At 49.2% G+C, this 24,341-nt stretch overlaps 1 protein-coding gene across 6 annotated transcripts in view; it reads right to left on the bottom strand.

Annotated features, from left to right (window-relative positions):
* Positions 1-24,341, bottom strand: part of FLNC (filamin C) — a 130,327-nt gene that overhangs the window by 67,592 nt on the left and 38,394 nt on the right. For 4 of the 6 annotated variants that reach the window (XM_060279264.2, XM_060279265.2, XM_035128538.3 and 1 more), the window contains exons 3-11: positions 19,665-19,762; positions 19,268-19,418; positions 17,814-17,932; positions 16,641-16,718; positions 14,946-15,108; positions 13,644-13,844; positions 6,274-6,411; positions 3,887-4,013; positions 2,346-2,482 (exon numbers count right to left, since the gene is read on the bottom strand). In XM_060279264.2, coding sequence (XP_060135247.2) covers positions 2,346-2,482; positions 3,887-4,013; positions 6,274-6,411; positions 13,644-13,844; positions 14,946-15,108; positions 16,641-16,718; positions 17,814-17,932; positions 19,268-19,418; positions 19,665-19,762 — 1,212 coding nt within the window. Of the gene's footprint in view, positions 1-2,345; positions 2,483-3,886; positions 4,014-6,273; positions 6,412-9,600; positions 9,727-13,643; positions 13,845-14,945; positions 15,109-16,640; positions 16,719-17,813; positions 17,933-19,267; positions 19,419-19,664; positions 19,763-24,341 lie in introns of all 6 variants that reach the window. The other 2 variants (XM_088676511.1, XM_088676512.1) reach the window with 1 other exon arrangement.

Here is a 24,341-nt window from a genome sequence, read left to right as displayed (position 1 = left end):
AAAGATTGAAACAAACATTCCATGGCCAGGGCCAGATTTCGGTTTGATGAGGCCCTAAGCTCCTGAAGGTAATGGGGTCCTTGATATGTCCAGCTGTCCTTTGTCAACAATGAATTGCTGCTGTTTTTTTGTCTTGAATATATGCTATATGGTCATTGATGGACCTCATAGGGATCTCAAGCCATTTGCCCATGTTGCCCTGCAACCAGTCCATGCAGAATGTAGGCATCCTATATATAAAGGTAAAGGGTAAAGGGACCCCTGACCATTAGGTCCAGTCGTGACCGACTCTGGGGTTGCGCGCTCATCTCACATTATTGGCCGAGGGAGCCGGCATACAGCTTCCAGGTCATGTGGACAGCATGACTAAGCCGCTTCTGGCGAACCAGAGCAGCACACGGAAACGCCGTTTATCTTCCCGCTATAGCGGTTCCTATTTATCTACTTGCACTTTGACGTGCTTTCGAACTGCTAGGTTGGCAGGAGCTGGGACCGAGCAACGGGAGCTCACCCCGTCACAGGGATTTGAACTGCCGACCTTCTGATCAGCAAGCCCTAGGCTCAGTGGTTTAACCCACAGCGCCACCTGGGTCCCTACCCTATATATAGAAAGGAGCAAACCAGGGATATTTTAGGGAGCAGGCTAGCAAGCGGGGCCCATGACTTACATCATAGGAGCCTACACAACACAAACACTGTTGCTGTATGTAGGCTTTATTTTATTGGTTCCTTTATCTTATATTTTGGAAATGTACATCCAGGGTTTTTTTCTTTAATTTTTTTTTGGGGGGGGGGCCAAGAGAGTGGGGCCCTAAGCTACAGCTTGTTGAGCTTATACATAAATCCGGCACTGCCCACAGCCACAGAGCAGGCTCGGTTGTCAATGGCTTTCAAGATTTGGGTTTCTTGCCGGTTTGGGCTTAGGCTGTGGCCCCTGCCTGGTATTTAAGTTTTATCATTCAACGCTACTTCTGCCGTTCTGTAGATATGTCGATACCTCCCCTTTCAAGAACATAAGTAGAGCCTGATGGATCAGGCCGGTGGTCCATTCATTCCAGTTCTCACAGTGGCCAGCCAGATGCCCATTATGGGGAGCCTGAAAGCAGGATCTGAGCAGCAGAGTAACTCCTGTGAGCTCCAGCAACTGGGATTCAGAAGCATTGTGGAGGCAGAGCATACCGGTAGTTATCCTGGCTAGCCAGGGCCGGCTCTAGGGGTAGGCTGGGTGGCGCGGGGCGACAGGGCATGGAAGCCGTGCGCCCACCCACCAGGGCGGGGGCGCCGGAGCGATCTCCGCACCACGGCGCCAGGGCGCCCGACATGCTTGAGACGGCCCTGTGGCTAGCAACCATTGATAGCTCTCTCCTCCATAAATGCATCTAATCCCCTTTGAAAGCCAGCCAAGTGTGTGGCCCTCGCTTGCCCCCTTGTGGAAGGGAGTTCCATAGACTGGCTTCCTTTTACGTGTCCTGAATTTTAAAAAAGTTGCTTCACAAGTTGCTTCACAAAAGGTTGCTGCTCCAGAGAAGCCGACACGGAGCAATGGATTCAAACTTCAAGAAAGAAGATTCCACCTAAACATTAGGAAGAACTTCCTGACAGTAAGAGCTGTTAGGCAGTGGAATTTGCTGCCAGGGAGTGTGGTGGAGTCTCCTTCTTTGGAGGTCTTTAAGCAGAGGCTTGACAGCCATCTGTCAGGAATGCTTTGATGGTGTTTCCTGCTTGGCAGGGGGTTGGACTGGATGGCCCTTGTGGTCTCTCCCAACTCTATGATTCTATGAACAATTGTTCCCCCAATTTCTTTCTGCACGCAACACTTGAGTTTGCTGCTAGCAGGAGCGATTCGTGATAAAGCACTGGAATCATCTAAAGATCGAGCTCCGAGGGCCTTCTAGCGGTTCCCTCCCTGCAAGGTTACAGGGAACCAGGCAGAGGGCCTTCTCGGTGGTGGCGCCCGCCCTGTGGAACACCCTCCCATCAGATGTCAAGGAAATAAACAACTACCTGACTTTTAGTAGACACCTGAAGGCAGCCCTGTTTAGGGAAGTTTTTGATGCTTGATGTATTTATTATGTTTTTCATATTCTGTTGGGAGCTGCCCAGAGTCGCTGGGGAAACCCAGCCAGATGGGCGAGGTATAAATACTAATAAATTATTATTAAAACCCAAGCAATTGGGCTGTAGATAACGCCAATGTTTCATCCCAAATTAAGCAACCCGAATAAGAGCACTCCTGAAAATTACTAGATTTTGCTTCACTGGTGTTTCACAGTGGTGGCTTCAAGAGTGCGCCCCCCCCCAACCGCACCCAGCCCAATCCACCTTGCCCCCCCCCTGTGACTTACCAAGGGTGCCCACTTCTGTGCCAATTGCCTCGACGACGAAATCTGCCGACTTGCCCACCACGCCAGTCTCCAAGCCAGGGCCCCAGGCCCTCACCTTCTGCACTCCAGCCTCTGGTCCCACCTGCACCTCAAAGGGACTGGGGGGGGGCGGAAAGAAAAAGATTTAAGTCCACACCACACCAAGATTGGGAGCCAGGCTGGGAGCCAGTCCTGCAAGCTGGAACCAGCCACCCTAGAATCCACTAGCGCCCTCAAGCAACACCCAAATCGAGTTTTGTGGCATAAAAAAAGTGCAAATATTTTTCTCATTTTGCAGAATTCTTAGAACACCCATAGAGTTGTAGAGTTGTAGAGTTGAGCATTTTCTCCAGTCCTCCTGGCTGCAGAGATTTCACTAGACATTTCCCTTTTCAAAGAAATGCTGTTGTTGTATACTGCCCTTGCAAAACAACATCAAACCTGTGGTTATGTAAAATACGCTCAACAAACACAAAAGAAGTAACCGGCTGTGCTCTTACATAAATAAAATGTATTATTCACTACAGTGGTACCTCGACTTACAAAGACGATCCGTTCCACGGCCGTCTTCGTAAGTCGAAGTCTTCGGCTGTTGAAGTGCCTGTTCTGCGCATGCGCGAAATGAGATTTTGCAGGCGCAGAATGCGCGTGCGGCGAAAAAACTTCTGGGTTTGTCAACTTCGGAAGTCAATAAAACTTCGGAAGTTGAGTAGTTCGGATGTCAAGGTACCGCTGTATATTATATCAAATAACTTCTAGAGTTCAACGGAAATAACTCATAAAGTTCAACGGAGTAAGCAGAAGACCCAGTAAATCAGTTCATTCACAGATCAGTTCATTCACGAGGTCGATACATGCACTAGTGTCTATTCCACCTGTATCTTTGTATGTTCATAAAGTCTAAACAATCCACATGGGAGCTTGTTAAAGTTCAACAGAATCCTTTCACAGAGTCTAGACAAGGATTTCTGTAATACTGGCCTTTTGTCGCTGTCCTGGGCTTCATCACTTGTACAAGTTCATATGTGATGTAATAAGATTGTGGATCTTATGGCATAGTAGTAGTTGCTAGATCTACTGGGTCTTCGGCTTACTCCATTGAACTTTATGAGTTATTTCCGTTGAACTCTCTAAGTTATTTGATATGATATAGTGAATAATATATTTTATTTATATAAGAGCACAGCCGGTTACGTCTTGTGTGTTTGTTGGTTGTATACTGCCCTTCATCAAAAGATCTCAGGGCGATTCACAAGATAAAAATACTAAATAAAGCACAAATAAATAGCCACAACAGAAACAACAAAACCATAACCCTCGTGCAAACACATTTAAAAGGCTGTCGAGTACTAATCAGGCTGCGGAATATTAATCAGCCAAATATTTTCACATCAATGAGGACCAGAAGCTTGCTTTGAGAAAGAAAGGCAGCCGAGACTCTCAAGAGCTTCAATTCCGCTCGCCTCGGGCACCACTTATGCATGCGCAGGATCACGCCGTGCTGCACACGGCCTTGTTCTTACCTCCTCGGGATGGCGTAGCCGCCCCATGTGATGGACACCACGTATTTCCCGGGGACCGTCGGGTAGTAGTCGCATTCGTACACCCCGTCGCCAACGTCCCGAACCTTCACCAGCTCCTCAGTGCCTTCTGCGAAAACGGTTCAGGAGCAAAGATGTGAATGGAAGGGATACAGGAACCTGGGCATGTACAAAGTGCCCAGCCAATCGAGCGATTGGTTGGCCGATTTCTTCCCTGGATTCAATTTCATTCTTCCACCTTTTTCCACGAACCTTTATCTATTTAATAAGATTCATACACTGCTTGATTGCCGGGGGGTGGGGGTGGGACCGGACCTCAAAGCAATTTGCAGAAAGATAAATCAAGAAAGATTGACAATACTTTAAAACGGGCAAGAAGTTAAAATACTAAAACAGGTTAACATTTTCATCGGCGTTTCTAAGAATCTGGGTGCCTAAAACAAGAATGTTTTAGCAGGTGCCAGAAAGAGCGCTTGACATCAAGAGGCAGGGAGTTCCAAAGTTCAGGCACTGCCACGCTAAGCAATCACGTTCTTACAAATGAGGAGCAGGTACGGTACCCGTAGCGGTGCCAATTCCTCCAGTCGAAAAGGGCACATTTGGGGCAAGGCGATTTTGTAGGTCAACTGTTTATCAAGAGCTTTGTATACTAATAGCAACGACACCTTGGATTTGTCCTGGCAGCAAATCAACAACCACTGTGGATCCCTGAGCGCAGGCGTCACATGCTGACAAGGCCTCGCTCCTGCCAGCAATCAGGCCGCAGCATCCTGCACCCACAGCAGCCACTGGCAGTCTGGGTACCAGGCACCCTCCTGCACTTACGAGCCTGTGGGGGAAATGAGAGTCCGCTGCCCTGCCCTCCCTCTCCATCTGCCGCCCGAGGCGGCTATTTCACCCTGCCTAAGAGCAGAGCCGGCCTCTCTGTTATTTAACTCCCAGTAAGTTAGCGGAAATGTATAAGACAGGTACAAATATCTGCTGGAAATGTAAAGAAGAAGAAGGCACCTTTTATCATATGTGGTGAACACGTAAGGTGACAAAAGTATTCTGGGAAATGATATATGATGAATTGAAAAAAAAGGTTTAAAAAAACAGGGCAGCTGTCTATCAGCTCCATCTGGTACGCAGGCTGAGACCCTACCTGCCTGCAGACTGTCTAGCAAGAGTGGTGAATGCTCTAGTTATCTCCCGCTTGGACTACTGCAATGCGCTCTACGTGGGGCTACCTTCGAAGGTGACCCGGAAACTACAACTAATCCAGAATGCGGCAGCTAGACTGGTGACTGGGAGCGGCCGTCGAGACCACATAACACCGGTCTTGAAAGATCTACATTGGCTCCCAGTACGTTTCCGAGCACAATTCAAAGTGTTGGCGCTGACCTTTAAAGCCCTAAATGGCCTCGGTCCAGTATACCTGAAGGAGCGTCTCCACCCCCATCGTTCTGCCCGGACACTGAGGTCCAGCTCCGAGGGCCTTCTGGAGGTTCCCCCATTGCGAGAAGTGAGGCCACAGGGAACCAGGCAAAGGGCCTTCTCGGTGGCGGCACCCGCCCTGTGGAACACCCTCCCATCAGATGTCAAAGAGAAACAGCTACCAGATTTTTAGAAGACATCTGAAGGCAGCCCTGTTTAGGGAGGCTTTTAATGTTTAATAGATTATTTTATTTCATTTTTCTGTTGGAAGCCGCCCAGAGTGGTGGGGGAAACCCAGCCAGATGGGCAGGCGGGGTATAAATAATATATTATTATTATTATTATTATTATTATTATTATTATTATTATTATTATAACAGAAGCTTTTCTATTAGGAATCGTAGGTGCTGAAATCCCAAAGGAGCAGAAAAGACTATTTATGTGTGCGACAACAGCTGCGCGTGTGTTATTGGCCCAGAGGTGGAAAGAAGATAAAATTCCTACCAGAGAAGAATGGCCGACTAAGTTGATGGACTATGCTCAAATGGCAAAAATGACTGGAAAAATCAGAAATCAGGAAGGCCAAAATTTTAATAAGGAATGGGGGAAAAATATAATTTATCTTTAAAGCCATTGTAAATAGCTAAAACCGTTAGTAGGATTGGAACAACACTTGTACCAGTAGTTTAATGGTGAATTTTGGACATAACGGAAAAAGTTTAGACAATCATAAAAGATGCAGGAAGAATTTAATAATAGGACCCACAAAGGGGAGGATAGAAGTCCAGGAGAATTCCTTCGAATCTTGTTTTTGTATGATTTATGTTGGATATAAAATTTTAAGGTGTCGTGGTAAGAATGTACAGTACATGTTAATATGTAAAACCAAATAAATTAATTTGAAAAGAAAGGGCAGAGCCGGCCTCGATTGGGGCAAATTTCCCAGCACTTACTTGGTCCCTTGACCACGACTTTCAGCTCCCCGGTGCCAGCGCCTTTAGTGTACACCTTGAAGTCCGCCACCTCCTTCACTCGCACCCCCTTGGGCTGGAGCCCGCGACCCATGGCCCGGCAGGCATTGGGGCTGCACGCTGCGGAGGAGGAGAGAAAAAGCGCAGGTTAGAAGGCAAAGTGGGGTTCCGGCCACGTGGTTCACTCTCCACGCACCTGGCTTCGCCAGATGCGCAACGGCGCTCTCGGGAGAGGGCTGGGATTCGCCAGGCAAGGCACACAAAGAGTGCCACATGCCTGCCACCCGCAAAATGTTGCCAAGGTACCCAGGGCGCCACCCAAACAGACATTTGCACACCTGGGCCCGGGTCATCTCGAAAGAGACCCTCCATGCAGGACTCGTGAGCAAGACAAGCAGAAGGGTCATCGGCAGTGGAGGAGATCCAGCCCATTTGAAGCACCAGCTATTCCCTCCGAAAAAGGGAACCCTTTTAGATGGCTCTAGTTGGAGTTTTTCAGGCATCGGGCATGGGTTTCCCTTTCTGCTTTTTGCTTAAAACTATATAAGTCACAACGTGTGCCCTACATCAGTTGCCCACAGCTCCGCGGGGTCATCGCTGACCCACTGTTGCAAGCGAAACTAAAAAAAACCCCACGCCGTTTAGGTTCAGAAAGGGGCAGCCCAAATGAGCAATGGGATGCAGCAACTCTCCGATGGAGAAAAGTTGCAGCGTATGGGAACGTTTTAGCTTAGAAACGAGGCGAGTAATCGGGGGCATCATAGAGGTGCGTAAAAATAAGCATGGAGAACGTGGGAGCGAGGAAAGGTTTCCTTCCTGTCTCATAACGTCAGAACTCACAGACAGCCAGTGAAGCTAAATGCTGGGAGGTTGAGGTTAAGCTGTGGAACTCCCTGCCACAGGAGGCAGAGAGGGCCACCGACTTTTTTAAAGTCCTCTTTTAAGAGGACTATACAAATTCATGGAGGAAAGGGCTATCGATGGCTCCTAGACAGCAATGCTTCTGAATTCCTAGCTACTAGAAATCACAGAACGGGAGAGGGCTCTTGAGTTCAGATCCTGCTGGCGGGTTTCCCATTGGGGCATTTGGTTAACCACTGTGAGAACAGGATATTGGACTAAGTGGGCCAGTGGCCTGATCCAGCAAGCTCTTTTTATGTTCTTCTTATTCCCCAGAAACCCGCTTTGCAGAGAATCACGAAGCCTTAAACCACCTTCTCTTGGGCCTAATTTTGTAACCTTCCATCTTTTCCGATCCAGGACTCACCTGGAACCCAAACATGCACCTGGGCACCCATTTCTTAACTTTTTAAGCACATGCCCTTATGCTGATCGTGCTGCAACAACTCCACAATCGGGGCCACGACCCAGTAACGGCCAGTTGAAGAGCAATGGCCTAGAGCCCTAGACCAATGTGGGGTCCTTCTCCCCAGTTGTATCAGGCGAGCACCTTTAAAGGATATTTACATGTATGAAAGAGGGGAAAGAACGACATTGGGGGTAGGTGGAGGGGAAGATGGAGGGAAATGAATTAGCAATGATGGTTTAGTGCAGGGACAGTCAGCCTGGTGCTCCCCCCCCACCCTGAGGTGCTACTGGACTCCCACCGACATAACAATTGTTGGCCATGCTGGCAGTGGTTGATGAAAATGAGAGGGTGGATGTGGGAATGTTCAGGGTGGCAGGAGAGGATATATTGTTTATTAATATCCTTCCTAACTTGCGCTAGCAAGTTCCTTCACTTAGCAGAGTTTGCATCCCCCCTTTCTACATGCTCAGCAGATAGCTGGTTGCAGGCTCGTTTGAGCCTCTCACTGTTATACAATTCAGCCTGTTTCAGATTGAATTGTACGTTCCTGGTAAGTTCCCTTGAATCCCTCTTAAAAGACGCCACAATCTTACTCAAAGTCAATCAAAGAAGTTTACTTACGACAGTTCACAGACTTAGTTACGAATATGTACATGTGGATCTACCCCATATGGGGGAATAACCCCAAGTGCCTCTGCTAGCTGAACAGCTAGCAGGGCAGTCCTAGCTAAAAAGCTGATCAAACGAAGGAGGAAGTCAAAAGAGAGAGAAGTTGCTGTGTGACTCGTCCTTTTGTTACCTGGACAGGTGAGGTCACGCCCACCTTCTATCACATGCAAAAAGGAAGGATGCTCCAGCCAGGAGGAACAGGAAGTTTTGACTGGCTGAACCAAACATCCCCTCCATAGCTGCCAAGTTTTCCCTTTTCTCGCGAGGAAGCCTATTCAGCATAAGGGAAAATCCCTTAAAAAAAGGGATAACTTGGCAGCTATGATCCCCTCACATGTCTTCTCTAGCATTTCAAGGAATGTTGTACTTGACTGCCTCTCATGGATCACATCCCACGGTGGATGGGTGCCCCTTAGATTGGCAGAGGAGGCAAAAGCTGCAGGGACGCTTAGGGGAAAGGCTGCGGCTCGCAGGCGGCACAGCAGCTCAAAGTGAAGCATGCCGGTCCTTTACTGCAGGCACATCTCTCAAATGCACGTCCTAAAGTCCATGCCACAAGCGACAGGCACGTGGGAAAGGGGCAGCTATGGGAGAGGGCTTGGTTGGGGGCAGCACGATGCCATGCAGAACCCAAAACTCCCGAGGCAGATCAAGGAAGGCACTGGGGTCAGTCTGACAGAGTTGCTGGGCTGGGACCCCCAAGCTGAGAAGGGGGGGACCCCTTGGTTGAGGGTAATGGGGAGGATTTCTCATATCCTTTCAGATCTAAAAGATCTGTATTTTTAAACAAAATCCAATCCCTTAACCAACATAGGCAAGATGCTTCATAATATAATTTCAAATCTCACAGAGAAAAACCTCCTCTTTCTTTAGTACTGTATCTGTAAGTAATTTATATTTAATTCTTGGGGTTTTTTCCCCCTTGCCAGATGAACTTTGTTATTACTTTTTGCCATTCTTTGAATGGCCAACCCACTTATTACCGGGGTTGTTTGAAATAAAATTAACATTTTGGGTAGCACATTCATCTTTATTTGGGGAGGCTTTCTCGCCTGGTATAGCTGGCAGTCCAAGCAGCTGAGGTCTTGCAAGGGCTTGTCTTTCACTGCCTTGCAAACTGCCTAGCAGTCTCTGCGGATGCAGGGCTGAAAACGTATGAATCTTCTCCCCCACCCCATGAACCAAGCAATCAAACAAACAAACAAATGAAACAGGAGTCTGGGTTGGGGACGATGACACGGTGGCTCTGCCCGTTCCATGCCATTGCCGGGCCATCTCATGCCAGGAAGCGCGGGCACAAGCGAGGCTTTGCCAGGCCTGCTCTTACTAACTTGGTTTGCGTGGCTTGGGCATGGTGGGGGGTGGGATTTTCTTGGCCTTGTCGGCGGGCGGGGTGCGGACGGACTGAGGGATGATCTGGATGGGGGAGACGCCGGGCGGAGGCAGGGGGAACGGCGCTGGAGGGTCCGAGGAGAAAGGAGAGGATGAGTTAGTGATGTTTGATGGGGTGGTGAAGCAGGGAGAGCTCCATTCCCGGCTGGAAGCCTCCCCACCCCCAAGCAGACAGACTGGCACCCGGCATGATGAGGAAGCAATGGGCTCTTGGCCTCAGTTTGCCCATCTGTGTAATGGGAATGCTGATCTCCTAGTCATTTACCTAAGGCAAGCACGGGGAAATCATCTTGTGGTTCAATATTTGGATTTTGTCCCGTGAACCGCCCTGAGACCTCCGGGTCTAGGGCAGTGTATGAACTCAAAAAAGAAAATTCAATAAAGAAGAAAGAAACCTCGGGCATCCTAATTTGGCCCGCAAGGCTGTTTTTCCCCCAGCCACACCCACCTGTAAAGTCAACTCACAGCCACAACCCTAATTCAAGACCGGGCTGCAATAAAGGTAAAGAGATGTATGAAGGGTAAATGGTTTAAAAGAAGTTGTAAATTGGAAGAAAGAAGGTAATTTTAGATTTGGAAACTGCAATAATTAGTGATTAATAAGTAACTCAAGAAGTGGAAAATGAGGAAGTCCGAAATATTTAGATTAGAAATTGGAAAATAAGATTATGTCTTATGTCTTTTTATTTTTATTTTGGGTTTTTTTCTTTCTATCTTTCCTTCACTCTTCTATACAAAATGAATAAGAATTATTTAAGAATGAGGCTATGAAATGGGACACAAGAAGTAATTTTATGGTGTCTAGCTAAGATTTGGAAATAGTAAGAGTTAATTATTAATAAGGACTGTAAGAAGGGGAAGGGAAGAAATTTGAAGAAATAAGATGTGATAACATTGACATTTTTGTTTTTTGTATTTTTGTATTTCTTTTTTAAATTTTCCTTTTTTTCTTTTTCTTTTTCTCTCTATGTAAAATTCAATAAAAATTATTTTTTAAAAAAAAAAGTGGGAAAAGAGGAACCCGGAGCATGCTAAAAGTGCACTCCCCATTCTTCCTCCAAAGTTGAATCACCTGAAATCAGGTGATTGACAGGTGGGCACTTTTGAGTCAAACGTGGCCCCCCACAGGTGGAGCCAGCTGTGGATTCAGCCCACTGGCCTGATCCAGTTCCCCACCCTTGGTTCCCCACCCTGGGATCTGCTTGCAAAAAAACAGTCAGACTCTGAGCTTCTGAGCTCGCACAGAGTGCGTTCACTTTCGAGGAAGGAAGCACAACCTATCCCCAAATAGCCGGGATTAAGGGGAAAGAGTTTGCAAGCCTGCTAACTCACGGGAAGACCTTGGGAAAGTCACTGTCCTTCGGACTCGGTTTGCAGACCTGTAAAATGGTCGCAGCAGCCATAAGGCTCAGAAGTAGGTCCCATTTAGGGCAGTTGAACTCAGGCCCTAGTAGGACGGCAGCCTAAGAACCGACCTCGGAGGGCTGTTGTGCGGTGATCCCAAAGAGGATACAAAATGGCAAAGGTTTTGCAGGTTAAAACACACAGTGTTGGGGGTTTTTTGTGAGAAAATGAGGACTAAGGCTAGAGAGGAGAGCTCAGCTGCGTGCCCAGGGGAATGCTGTTGTCAGGAAGCTTCTAGTGTGTCACAGATTCCTGTTTTTCATTGCAAAGGAGAGAGGGGAGCTGGCTGTGAGATTCCAGACCTTTCTGCAGGCGTGTTTCCTAGGAACATGCAAAATGCAAGGGAGGGGGGCATATGGACTATATTGGGTAGGGATTTTGCGAGACACTTTGGCCAAGACAGAAGCAATGCCATCCAAGATGGCACAGAGGCCTGAATGGGGAAATTAAGGAGGGCAGCTTCAATCTCAGCCCAGAAACCAAAAGGAAATTAATAAAGATAAATTCCTCACGCAGGAATCATAGAATCATAGAGTTGGAAGAGACCACAAGGGCCATCCAGTCCAACCCCCTGCCAAGCAGGAAACACCATCAAAGCATTCATGACATATGGCTGTCAAGCCTCTGCTTAAAGACCTCCAAAGAAGGAGACTCCACCACACTCCTTGGCAGCAAATTCCACTGCCGAACAGCTCTTACTGTCAGGAAGTTCTTCCTAATGTTTAGGTGGAATCTTCTTTCTTGTAGTTTGAATCCATTGCTCCGTGTCCGCTTCTCTGGAGCAGCAGAAAACAACCTTTCTCCCTCCTCTATATGACATCCTTTTATAGGAGGCCAGGAAAAATTCCCATCGCTGACAAAGAGCCTATTGCGTTCAAAACGCAGAGTTTGCCGATAAAAAGTTCAATTTGGTGAATGGATGTGCCAATCACACTTCTGGGGGGCCCTGCCTGCCCTCATTGTGGGCCTGGGGGGGGGGCTGGTAGCCCCATCTGGGACCCCAAACTCCTACCTGGAGAAGGTAGGACGCACTGTTGCAAAATGGCTTCTCTTTGGACAAGCCTCATTGCTTGGTAACGGTTTGGGGTACCATGGAGTCTGGACCCCAGGAAGGGGCACCCCTCGCCCACCCAAGGGTCTGGGCCCCTATACTCTCTGTTAGCCCGATATTGGAGAGAAACAGAGGCAACCTGGCTCCCCACTCCCTCTTACTGGGGTCCCCAAAATGGCCCCTTCTCCAAGTGTTTTATTTTGGGGTTGGGGTCTTTTATCTGCTTGCAGTGGGGTTTGAGGGGTTATAACAGGTTTTGGGAGGAGTGGGGGGTCTGCACACCACTGGTTTTTCTTCTGTGAAATGGGTATATGGTGACCACAATGGTTTCTTATATTTCCAAACCTGTCAACCCTTTGATCCAAAAAGGTTGAGAACGCCCTACCCTATTAAGGTACAAAGGGAATTATTATTATTATTATTATTATTATTATTATTATTATTATTATTATTATTACTACTACTACTACTACTACTACTACAGTGGATTTAATCCGTTCCGAAGGCACCTTTGTAGGTCGAAAAATTCGTTAAGTCGAAAAGCGCCATTGGAAACGCAATTTCCCATAGGAATGCATTGGAAACGGAAAAATTTGTAAGTCGAATCAACCCCATCTAAAAATTCGTAAGTAAAAAAAAAACCCTATCTAAAACCGCCGCGGTTTCCGTTCGGATGTCGAGAAATTTGTAAGCGTGCAGCCATTTGCCCCACTTGTAAGTCAAAAAATTCGGTTGTCGAGTAGTTCATAAGTCGAGATACCACCGTATTATTATTATTATTATTATTATTATTATTATTATTATTATTATTATTATTTTCCACTTTTTCTCCAAAGATCTTGGGGCAGCATCCATGAGGTTATGCTGTTTGCTTTCTCACAACAGCCCTGTGAAGTAGGGTCCAGCTGGGATATTGCAACAGCCCAGGGTCGCCCTCCCTTTGTGCCCAAATAGAGATTTGAACCCAGGTCTCCCTGGATCCAGAGTTCTACCAACTATACCACATGGGCTCCCCTTGATGACGACGATTTAATTTATTCATTTATTTATCATCCCACACACAATTCTCCTCCTCCCCTTTCAACTTTCACGACAACCCTGTGAGGCAGGTAGCTTAGGCTGAGAGGCAGGCACTGCCCCCCCAGGTCCCCCAGTGAGCTTCAGGGCCGGGGGGGGGAACGATTTGAACCCTGGTCTTTCCCAGGTCCTAGTAGTCTGACGCTCTAACCACTACCCCACACTGCCTCGACACTCTCAGGACGGCAAAGGCTTCTTTCTGCTGGTTGAGTGTTAAGGAAATTATTAGGGTGGTATTTTGGAGGTGAAAGCCAAGCATGGAGATGTGGAGGGGGAGGGAGGGAGGGAGGGAGGGAGGGAGGGAGGGAGGGAGGGAGGGAGGGAGGGAGGGAGGGAGGGAGGAAGGAAGGAAGGAAGGAAGGAAGGAAGGAAGGAAGGAAGGAAGGAAGGAAGGAAGGAAGGAAGGAACAGGAAGGGGTTCCCCTGGAGAGAAGCGGCAGACGGACTTACCTTCTGAGATGTTGACCGTGAAGGGGCTTTTGGGGATCTGAGCCCCCGCAAAGGTGACGTAGAGGGTGTGCGGACCCTCCAAGACGGGGTGGTAAGTGCAGCGGAAGATGCTGTCACCCTTGTCCTCCAGTACCACCTCCACGGTGTCACGGCGGCCCTGGGGGTCCACGATCACCACTCCCACGTCTCCGGTCCCCGCACCTGTGGGGCAGAGGCGGCATGAGGGGCATGGCTCAGGATCCAAACCCCCCCCCACACACACACCATCCACTCCATCTAGTGTTTGACCCCTGTCCTCACAGGGGGTTGGGCTGGATGACCTCTGGGGGTACCTTCCAACTTGACAGTTCAAGGACTCTGGCTATCGGAAGAATCGTGTGCCAGGTGCCCCGCCCTTCCCATGGATGCCGGCCCCATCTGCGCCCTCCCGGCCGTTTCCCCCGAGGAGGCCCACGATCCGTGTTTCAAATGGCTTTGGGAAGGGGTGGAAGAAGTTCCTGCTGGGATATTGGGGTTGCCAAGTGAGGAGATTCCCAGACTCTGAGATCTCACAGCCTGGAACTAAGAGCTATGGATCGCCCCTGGTGATGTCACTGGGAAAGACCCTGGAGACGGAAGTTAATTGGGAATGAGGAGCGGATGAGCTCAGACCTGCAGAGTCTAAGCCAGGCATAGGCAAACTCGACCCGATGGGACTACAACTCCCATCATCCCTGACCACTGGCCCTGTTAGCTAGGGATCATGTGAGTTGTAGTCCCAAAACATCTGGAAGGTCGAGTTTGTCTATGCCAGGCATCCCCAAACTTCGGCCCTCTAGATCTTTTGGACTACAATTCCCATCTTCCCTGACCACTGGTCCTGTTAGCTAGGGATCATGGGAGTTGTAGGACAAAACATCTGGAGGGCCGAAGTTTGGGGATGTCTGGTCTATGCCTGGTCTAAGCTATGCTTTGCAGCCATTTCCTGCTGAGCTGAAGCTCGCAAGCTACATACACAATCTTCTTTAATAATAATAATAATAATAATAATAATTATTATTATTATTATTATTATTATTATTATTATTGGCACTCTCGCCCATCTGGAGGACAAAGCGCTCTCCCTGCCTCCTGCAATGGGGGCACCGTGCAGGCAAGCTTGGAGACTTCCAAGTCAAGAGTTGGAGGTCTAGCAACCCCCAGGGGAAATGCCCATTGACGGCAATTAGCCATGGAGCTTCCACGTTCAGGGGCAGTCTACCTGGATGTATCAGGTGCTGGGGGCACTCAGTCGGGCTCAGGGGCATCTGCCTGGCCACTTACCTGCCGTGTAGATGTCAAAGTAGGTGGGCTTGTGAGCCACGTTGCCCACGGGCTCCAGGCCTGGCCCCCGGGCCGTCACCTTGTTGGCATCCCCCAGGGCCATGCCCACGTTGACTTCGAAGGGGCTCTTGTCGATATTCTGCCCGGCAAAGAGCACCGTGACCTAGGAGAGCAGGAAAGCAGTGGGGGGAAGAGGGTGATTTTTTTGGTATGGGGAGGGAACCAGCCTGGACTGGCACACCCTGGCAAAGGGTCAGAAAGGGGCAGAATGATCAAAGGTTGGAACAACGCTCCTGCGAGGGAAGATTCCTGCATTGCGAAGGGTTGGACATCTCTTTTAAATCAGAACCAGTGAAGGCAGTGAAGGTCCTGTGTGAGTGGCCTGGAGGCTGTTGGAGGATGGGTGGCGGCTAACAGACTGAGGTTGAATCCTGACAAGACAGAAGTACTGTTTTGGGGGGACAGGGGGCGGGCAGGTGTGGAGGATTCCCTGGTCCTGAATGGGGTAACTGTGCCCCTGAAGGACCAGGTGCGCAGCCTGGGAGTCATTTTGGACTCACAGCTGTCCATGGAGGTGCAGGTCAATTCTGTGTCCAGGACGGCTGTCTATCAGCTCCATCTGGAATGCAGGATGAGACCCTATCTGCCCGTGGACTGTCTTGCCAGAGTGGTGCATGCTCTGGTTATCTCCCGCTTGGACTACTGCCATGCACTCTACATGGGGCTACCTTTGAAGGTGACCCGGAAACTACAACTAATCCAGAATGGGGTAGCCAGACTGGTGACTAGGAGTGGCCGCCGAGACCTCCTAACACCGGTCCTGAAAGACCTACATTGGCTCCCAGTACGTTTCCGAGCACAATTCAAAGTGTTGGTGCTGACCTTTAAAGCCCTAAACAGCCTCGGTCCAGTATACCTGAAGGAGCATCTCCACCCCATCGTTCTGCCCGGACACTGAGGTCCAGCTCCGAGGGCCTTCTGGCGGTTCCCTCCCTGCGAGAAGTGAGGTTACAGGGAACCAGGCAGAGGGCCTTCTCGGTGGTGGCACCTGCCCTGTGGAAAGCCTTCCCATCAGATGTCAAGGAAAGAAACAACTATCTGACTTTTAGAAGACATCTGAAGGCAGCCCTGTTTAGGGAAGCTTTTAATGTTTGAAGTTTTATTTCTGTTTTTAATATTCTGTTGATAGCCGCCCTGGGGAAACCCAGCCAGATGGGCGAGGTATAAATAATATATTAGGTAAAGGTAAAGGGACCCCTGACCATTAGGTCCAGTCGTGACCGACTCTGGGGTTGCGTGCTCATCTCGCATTATTGGCCGAGGGAGCCGGCGTACAGCTTCCAGGTCATGTGGCCAGCATGACAAAGCCACTTCTGGCAAGCCAGAACAGCACATGGAAACGCCGTTTACCTTCCCGCTGTAGCGGTTCCTATTTATCTACTTGCATTTTGACGTGCTTTCGAACTGCTAGGTTGGCAGGAGCTGGGACCGAGCAACGGGAGCTCACCCCGTCACAGGGATTCGAACCGCCGACCTTCTGATCAGCAAGCCCTAGGCTCAGTGGTTTAACCACAGTGCCACCTGGGTCAAATAATAATAATAATTTATTATTATTATTATTATTATTCTACCGGGGGTCCTTTCCAGCTCTACACTTCTCTGATTCCATGCTTACAGACGAGGAGGGTCTCTCACCTTATGCAAGCCAGCCACTTTCGGCACATAGGAGACAGAATACGTCCGGTTCTTGTCGTTGTTGGCGACCACTTTGGCCTGGGTGGATGAGGAACGAAAGCAGGAGACATTATTTCCTAGGAAGACCCACCCTCGCCCTTGTCCCTACTGCGGTGTCCCGCAATACAGGGCCTTCCGTTAGTTGCTAGACTCTGGCGTGGGAAATGGCAAAGGATTATGGGGGTTGTAGTCCTGAAAAAGTTGCTAAAATATACATTCCCGAAGAAGCCAGAGTTATTCTTGTTGGGTTTAATTGGAAATGAAATAAAAAAAGGATGACATAAGAATATTTATGTATGCCACCACAGCAGCCAGAATGCTACTGGCACGGCGATGGAAGACACCAGAGATTCCATCAATTGAAGATTGGAGACGCAAAATGATAGAGTACAGTATATAGCAGGCATCCCCAAACTGCGGCCCTCCAGATGTTTTGGCCTACAACTCCCATGATCCCTAGCTAACAGGACCAGTGGTCAGGGAAGATGGGAATTGTAGTCCAAAACATCTGGAGGGCCAAAGTTTGGGGGTGCCTGGTATATAGACTTGGCTAAGTTAACTGGAAGGGTAAGAGAACAAAAAGATCAGAAAACCCAAAAGGAGTGGTGTAAATTTTCGTAATATCTTAACACGTATTGTAAAACCTTAAAAACACTCACAGATATGTGGTAACACATGCATCCGTAACAACTGAGTTTATTCGGATGCTGATGAAGTATATTTAAGCAAATTAAGTTTGGACTTAGAAGAGCGAGAGATGTAAGAATTTGATAAATAAAACCAAAGTAGGGGGGATGGGGAAGCTGAGTTCGGCAGAACAAAGGCCAAATATTTTTGTTACTTAGGAAGATATCCCCAAGAAGTGGATAGTTGGATATGTGTTCATGCTTATGTTCATGTATGTTTTAATCTATCTCTGTTTAACTCTTTGTTTTCATGGGAAAATTAATATATAAAAAAAACAGCTGGAGGGCTGCATGCTCCCCATCCTTGCTTGGTAATGCAGGAGGTGGGGAGACTTGGATTTCCAGCCGCGTCTTTTGCCTGTAGAGCCTCCCGTTTCAGTTTGATCAGGCGCAGGATCCCACCAAACTCGGGGCTTTCAGGAGGGCAGAAGGCTGCAGAGCCCAGTACCTCTTCTGTGTGTCCTTCCGGGTCTTCGATGTACACCAGCACCTCTCCCAATCCTGCCTCAATCGTTTCCACTGCGAAATGGGCTGGTTTCAGCACCATGTTACCGTGGGGCTCGATCCCTGCGAGGAACATCAGAGAGGAGTTAGCCGAGATACAGCAGATGGAACACGTCCCTTTCCAGTTCCCCAGTTCTCATAATTATTATTATTTTTCCCCTTTTCTGAATGCTCATAGAATCGTAAAAACTGTTCCAACCCCCTCCTTCACGAATGATCAAGAATCCATCCCAGTCTGCTTGCGCAAAGCTCCCGGAACTTTGATTCCGCCCGGTCTCTGTTAAGCCTTTTGCCGGATCTGCTTATCAAATCAGACGGCGAGCGTTCATCAGCTCAGATGCTTCAGTTGAGATTCCTGCATCGGGGGGGGGGGGTTGGACTCCAGGACCTTTGGGGGGTCCCACCTAACTCTACGAATCTGCAATTCTATGATCCAGATTAGCTTGTGGGCTCTTTAACCGCCTTCCTCAGCAATTCACTCATCCCATGCTTTTCAACGGACTTCCCCATCTAATGTTTATTTTAAAGCGGGGGGGGGTTGTTTGTTTGTTTGTTTGCCTTCCGGCAACACAGCCCTTTAATTCACTTTGCATTTGTAAACCCTGCCTTGGTACATGACTGAATCACTCCCTTCAGGGATTCTATAGTTGTGACTCCTGCATTGCAGCGGGTTGGTTTGGATGACCCTCGGGGGTCCCATTCTATGATTCTATGAAATGGAAATAAGACTCCAGAGGCCCCCCTCTTTAGCTCCAGAACACAGAAGGCTTCTCTGGTGGATTGATCTGGATTGATCCCTTTCTTAAAGAAGACATTTGAAGTCAGCCCTGTTTAGGGAAGCTTTTAATGTTTAACAGACTATTGTATTTTAATATTTTGTTGGAAGCCTCCCAGAGTGGCTGGGAAAACCCAGCGAGATGGGTGGGGTATAAATAATAATAATATATTATTATTATTATTATTATTATTATTATTATTATTATTATTATTATTACAGTGGTGCCTCGCTAGACGAAATTAATTCGTTCCACGGGTCTTTTCTTATAGCGAAAAATTCGTCTAGCGAATCCCATAGGAATGCACTGAATTTTTTTTGAATTTTTTTTGCCCATAGGAACGCATTAATTGAATTTCAATGCATTCCTATGGGAAACCGCGATTCGCTAGACGAATTTTTCGTAAAACGCATTCGTCTAGCGAGGCAACCTCCGCTCGAAAAATCCTTTCCTTACGCGGAAATTTCGTTAAGCAGGGCATTCGTTAAGCGAGGCACCACTGTATTAGGCAGGCCTTTTCCTGGTCATCTGGGAGTTGGGTGGAGAGGAGAGCAATTAATTCCCTTGGCCATTGCCCTCTTGACCGCTTGGCCCCTCTGCTTCTTCTGCCAGGGCTACTTACCTGGGCCGTAGGCCTTGGCTTTCTTGGGGTTCAGCAGCTTAGAGCGCAGGGGAGCCCCGGGCTTCAGCTTGGCTTTGGGGAACTGAGACAGGTACGTCATCACCGAGTGCTCGTCCACATTGGGGTCCACGATCTCTTCGGGGGCGATCACCTGCAAAGAGGAGGAGCAATGCCACGTTAATAGGTGGGGCGCCGGAGAGGAATAACACCCCTTCCTCCCACGGTTTTCCTCCCACGTGGCGCAACGGGCGGAAATCCAACAGGCAAAGCACGAAAAGAGGCTTCGCCGGTTGGATTACCGGCCGCCGGACAAGTTTTAAAGGCAGAGGGGGAAAGGGTGGCTTTGGTCCAGAGAGCTCAGCCCTTCGGAAGCCCCGTTTTTTTGCCAAGGTAGTACCTGGGGCACACCCAGCCAGTCGTCTGCCTGCTGCATCGCCTCGCGGGCATTCTCCACGGGCTGGTTAGGATCCCAAGTCTCCCAGTCCGGGCACAGGCCTGTGGGAAGGAGAGATAAAGACAGGGTCAGACGGGCAGCGCCGGCCTTGGGGGCACCTGCCAGGAGAGCCAGAGACAATAGGGACATTGTGGCCACCCTTGGCACAGCTTGCCCGATCCAACCGGAAAGGAACTGGATCCACTCCAGGGTTTATTGCAAGCCGCCCCGGCTGCCGAGAAGAACCGGAACTGGATTGAGGAAAGGAGTGCAAAGGGGAGAAATAAGACACGGAACTGGATAAGACTCAGCGGCAGGTGCCCATGGTTGGGGTCCAAGAGTGGGCGGAGCCAGAGCCAGTCGAAGGCGGAGCCAACACACCCTGGCGTTGCCTCCCGCTTCTTCTCTGCTAAGTTGCGCAAGGGCAAGACGGAGGAGAAGGAAGCTGGCAGGCTTTAAGCCAGGCACCCCCAAACTTCGGCCCTCCAGATGTTTTGGACTACAGTTCCCATCTTCCCCGACCACTGGTCCTGTTAGCTAGGGATCATGGGAGTTGTAGGCCAAAACATTTGGAGGGCCGCAGTTTGGGGGTGCCTGCTTTAAGCAGGGGTTGCATGGCCACCTGCCATGTATGTTTTAGTTGAGATTCCTGCATTGAAGGGGGTTGGACTAGATGACCCCTGGGGTCCCTTCCAATTCCAATTCCACGATTCTGTGACTGGTGGGGCAGTGCCCTGTTTGCCCTTGTGGGGCTCATCCTCCTGCAGCAGAGAAGGGAGCAAGAGGCCGGCCTTCGTGGAACAGACCCCGGGAATGATGTCACAGGAGGGACCCCCAAAGGCCATCTAGTCCCCCAAAGGCCTGCTCTCTCTCTCTCTGGCCCCGGGACTCTCCCCAGCCCCCCCCCGGGGCTTAATGACCCTGCTCTGCCCCTTCTCGGAATGGTTTTGCTCAGCCAGGATAGGCCCTCAAGGTGCAACCACACCTTTCGCTTGTTTGGACGGAGAGATGCAGACAGGTGGAAATGCAGAAGGTACAAAATGAAGAGTCACACTCACTGCTCCACTTTTGCTTCCGGACCCCCCTCCCCCCTACACGTGGCCCCCGAAAGGTTGCTGAAGTAGGAACACGGCCCTCAAGCCAAAAGCAGCTCCCTGGCCTGCCTTAGAGAGCTGCTGGCGGTCTGAAGTTCCTAGTCCATATGAGGGCGCTTCCTTGACGCAAGGGCTAAAAGCCTCTGGACATCTTGAAGATTTGGGCCAGGCGTGCCCATGATGTGTGGCCTGGTCTAAGACCATTTCTCCTCCAAAAAGGGAAAACGAGCAAAGTCCCAACCAAAGAAGAATGGCAACTTAAACTGATGGAATATGCGGCAGCTTGCGGACTTAACAAGAAGAACATTCATTTAAAGAAGATTGGAAAATGTTTATTGAATATAGGGGGGAAACTGTGTACACTTGAAAACGTGGGCAGCATTAAGAGAAATTCAACAGTGTAGATAAGTTTAGAGGGAAGTAATATTGGAATATTTAATGCTTTAGTTCATGGGTAGGCAAACTAAGGCCCGGGGGCCGGATCCGGCCCAATCGCCTTCTCAATCCGGCCCGCGGACAGTCTGGGAATCAGCATGTTTATACATGAGTAGAATGTGTGCTTTTATTTAAAATGCATCTCTGGGTTATTTGTGGGGCATAGGAATTTGTTCTCCCCCCCCCTTCAAAATATAGTCCGGCCCCCCACAAGGTCTGAGGGACAGTGGACTGGCCCCCTGCTGAAAAAAAATGCTGGCCCCTGGTTTAGTTTATATAAAATATGTGGGGATTTATGCTATGCAAAATGAACTATGGAAAGAGAAGAAGGTTTAAATGAATATTCTAAATTGTAAAATAGAAAATTTAATTATACACACACACACACACACACACACACACACACACACACACGCTTCTCCTGACACGACTTTTTCTGGAGTGACGCACGGCAGCTGCGCTGAACAGCAGAGTGCCACCATTGCCAGGGGGTTGGACTGAATGACCACTGGGGGTCCCCCTCCAACTCTACCATTCCGCCAGTTGCCGGGCACAGCAATTCTGCCACTAGCCCTGAGAGGAGGAGGCTTTCTTGAGCACCGCAGAGAGGTTCATGCTTGAGATGGCTTGCCAAACATTTGCAAGAGCCGAGCGGCAACGCCTGCCTGGGGGGATCCCCAGAGAAGGAGAGAAAGTATGCCAAGAACTAAGGTGGGGGGGGGGAGGCGGCAGGGAAGGGGGCAGACCCAGAGGGAAGCTATCGACATATAAGGCCTGGCTGCTGCGGCTTCTGTTAAGGTAAACTCCCCGGCACAACTTGACTTGGCAGCCAGACCGGGGGGGGGGGGAGGCAGCCCCAGCGCTCAGCTGTCCATCACTCCACCCTCCCACCTCGCCAAAGATGCGAGTGCCAAGGAACCACATGATTCTCAAAGTGGGAGGGTGGAACCCCTGGGGGTCATCTAGTCCAACCCCCTGCAAGGCAGGAAATGAAAGCTCTTGGGAGTGGGTTCTACTCTAAAGGCCTTCAGGGGGGACGGGACGGGTGGGTATCCCCCACCCCATCTCCATTTAATTCGAACCTGGACTCATGGCACCTTACAAGCACCCACCCCCGCCAATATTTTAACGGCAGCAGGATTCGGCCCTACAATCTGTCCAGGACAAGAGTGCCTCTGCCCGTGTGTGGATTGCCATTTCCTTAAGCATCAATGTAATCAGTCCCTTTGCCTGTCAGAGGGGGGAAGTCGCTCTCTGGCAAAGGCACCTCTCCTTTGAGAATGCAACAATCCTAGAAGTGTGTACTCAGATGTAAGTCCCACTAACTTGGCCGCAATCCTGCTCCCCATTTACTTGGGGCCAAACTGTCATGAACTCAGCGGGGCTTACTTCTGAGTAGACCTCCACAAGACAGCCACTTAAGCCCTGTAGTTTCTTTGACAGCAGGCTCACTGCCCGCTGGGTCAGATCCATGCCGCATATTTTAAGCGCGTCCAACATACATTTTATGGCATTCGTAGCCCACCTTTTTCTCCACGGAGCTCAAGGCGGCGTGCGCGGTTCTCCCCCTCCTCATTTTATCCCTACAACAATCCTGTGAGGTAGGCTGGGCGAAGAGGCAGGGACTGGCCCAAGATCCCCCACTGAACTTCATGACTGGGCATGGATCCGAACCCCGGTCTCCCAGGTCCTGGTCTGACACTCTCAGCCAGGCATGGCCAAACTTGACCCTCCAGATGTTTTGGGACTACAACTCCCATCATCCCTAGCTAACAGGACCAGTGGTCAGGGATGATGGGAATTGTAGTCCCCAAACATCTGGAGGGCCAAGTTTGGCCATGCCTGCTAAGCACTACCCCACTGTCGAAAGCACATAACTCCCCCCCCCCAAAGAATCATGGGAACTGTAGTTTTTCCCCCCCCACAGGGCTCCAAGCACCCTTAGCAAACTATAGCTCCCATGATTCTTTGGGAGAGAGAAGAACAGCGTCATCCGCATACATTAGAATTGGTACTTTTCTACCACTAGAGAACACAGGAGGGTGGGTATCAATTTCATGACAGCATGTGATCAGAGAATTAACATAGATGTTGAATAAAAAAGGAGCTAGTAAACATCCTTGTCTAACCCCTCTTTGAACTGGGATTTCTCTAGAAAATCTGCCATCCTGTTCAAATCTTATCTGAAGGGTATTATTTTCATGAAGCTTAATCATCAGAAGTAATAGCCTTCTGTTAATACCCATATTGGCCAATTTAGCCCAAAGCCTACCCCTAGACACAGAATCGAATGCTGCCTTTAGGTCCACAAAGGCTGCATACGATGACTTTTTCCAATGTTTCACGTATTTATAGATAAAATAATCTAACAGTAAGCAGTGATCAATAGTGGAACGTCCAGATGTAAAGCCTGCTTGTTCAATTTCTACTAAATCATTATGGTCCAACCATTCACACAATTTTAGGCACAGATGTTTTGTATATAGTTTGCAGATCACATTCAGAAGACTAATTGGTCTATAAAGGTAAAGGGACCCCTAACCATCAGGTCCAGTCGTGTCCGACTCTGGGGTTGCGGCGCTCATCTCACTCTATAGGCCGAGGGAGCCGGCGTTTGTCCGCAGACAGCTTCCGGGTCATGTGGCCAGCATGACAAAGCTGCTTCTGGCAAACCAGAGCAGCGCACGGAAACGCCGTTTACCTTCCCGCCGGAGCGGTCCCTGTTTATCTACTTGCACTTTGATGTGCTTTCGAACTGCTAGGTGGGCAGGAACTGGGACCGAGCAACGGGAGCTCGCCCCATTGCAGGGATTCGAACCGCCGACCTTCTGATCGGCAAGCCCTAGGCTCAGGGGTTTAACCCACAGTGCCACCTGGGTCCCTAATTGGTCTATAGTTAGATGTTATTCTGTATCGCTGACTTTTGCTGTAATAAAAACTGAACTGAACTGATTCTTTGGGCAAAACCATGCACTTTAAATGTGCGCTGTATGTGTTTATGGCAAGCCAGTCAGATAGGCAGCATTTTATTTTTATTTTTATTTTTATTTTATCATCATCATTAGGGTACAGCTCTGCACCACAACTCCACGGCGTGACAGCGCATGGCAGG

The sequence above is a fragment of the Zootoca vivipara genome, chromosome 9, assembly GCF_965207765.1.
Source record: "Zootoca vivipara chromosome 9, rZooViv2.hap1.1, whole genome shotgun sequence".
Taxonomy (NCBI): Eukaryota; Metazoa; Chordata; class Lepidosauria; order Squamata; family Lacertidae; genus Zootoca; species Zootoca vivipara.
The sequence above is the reverse complement of the archived record's forward strand: the minus strand, read 5'-3'. Positions and strand labels throughout refer to the sequence as shown.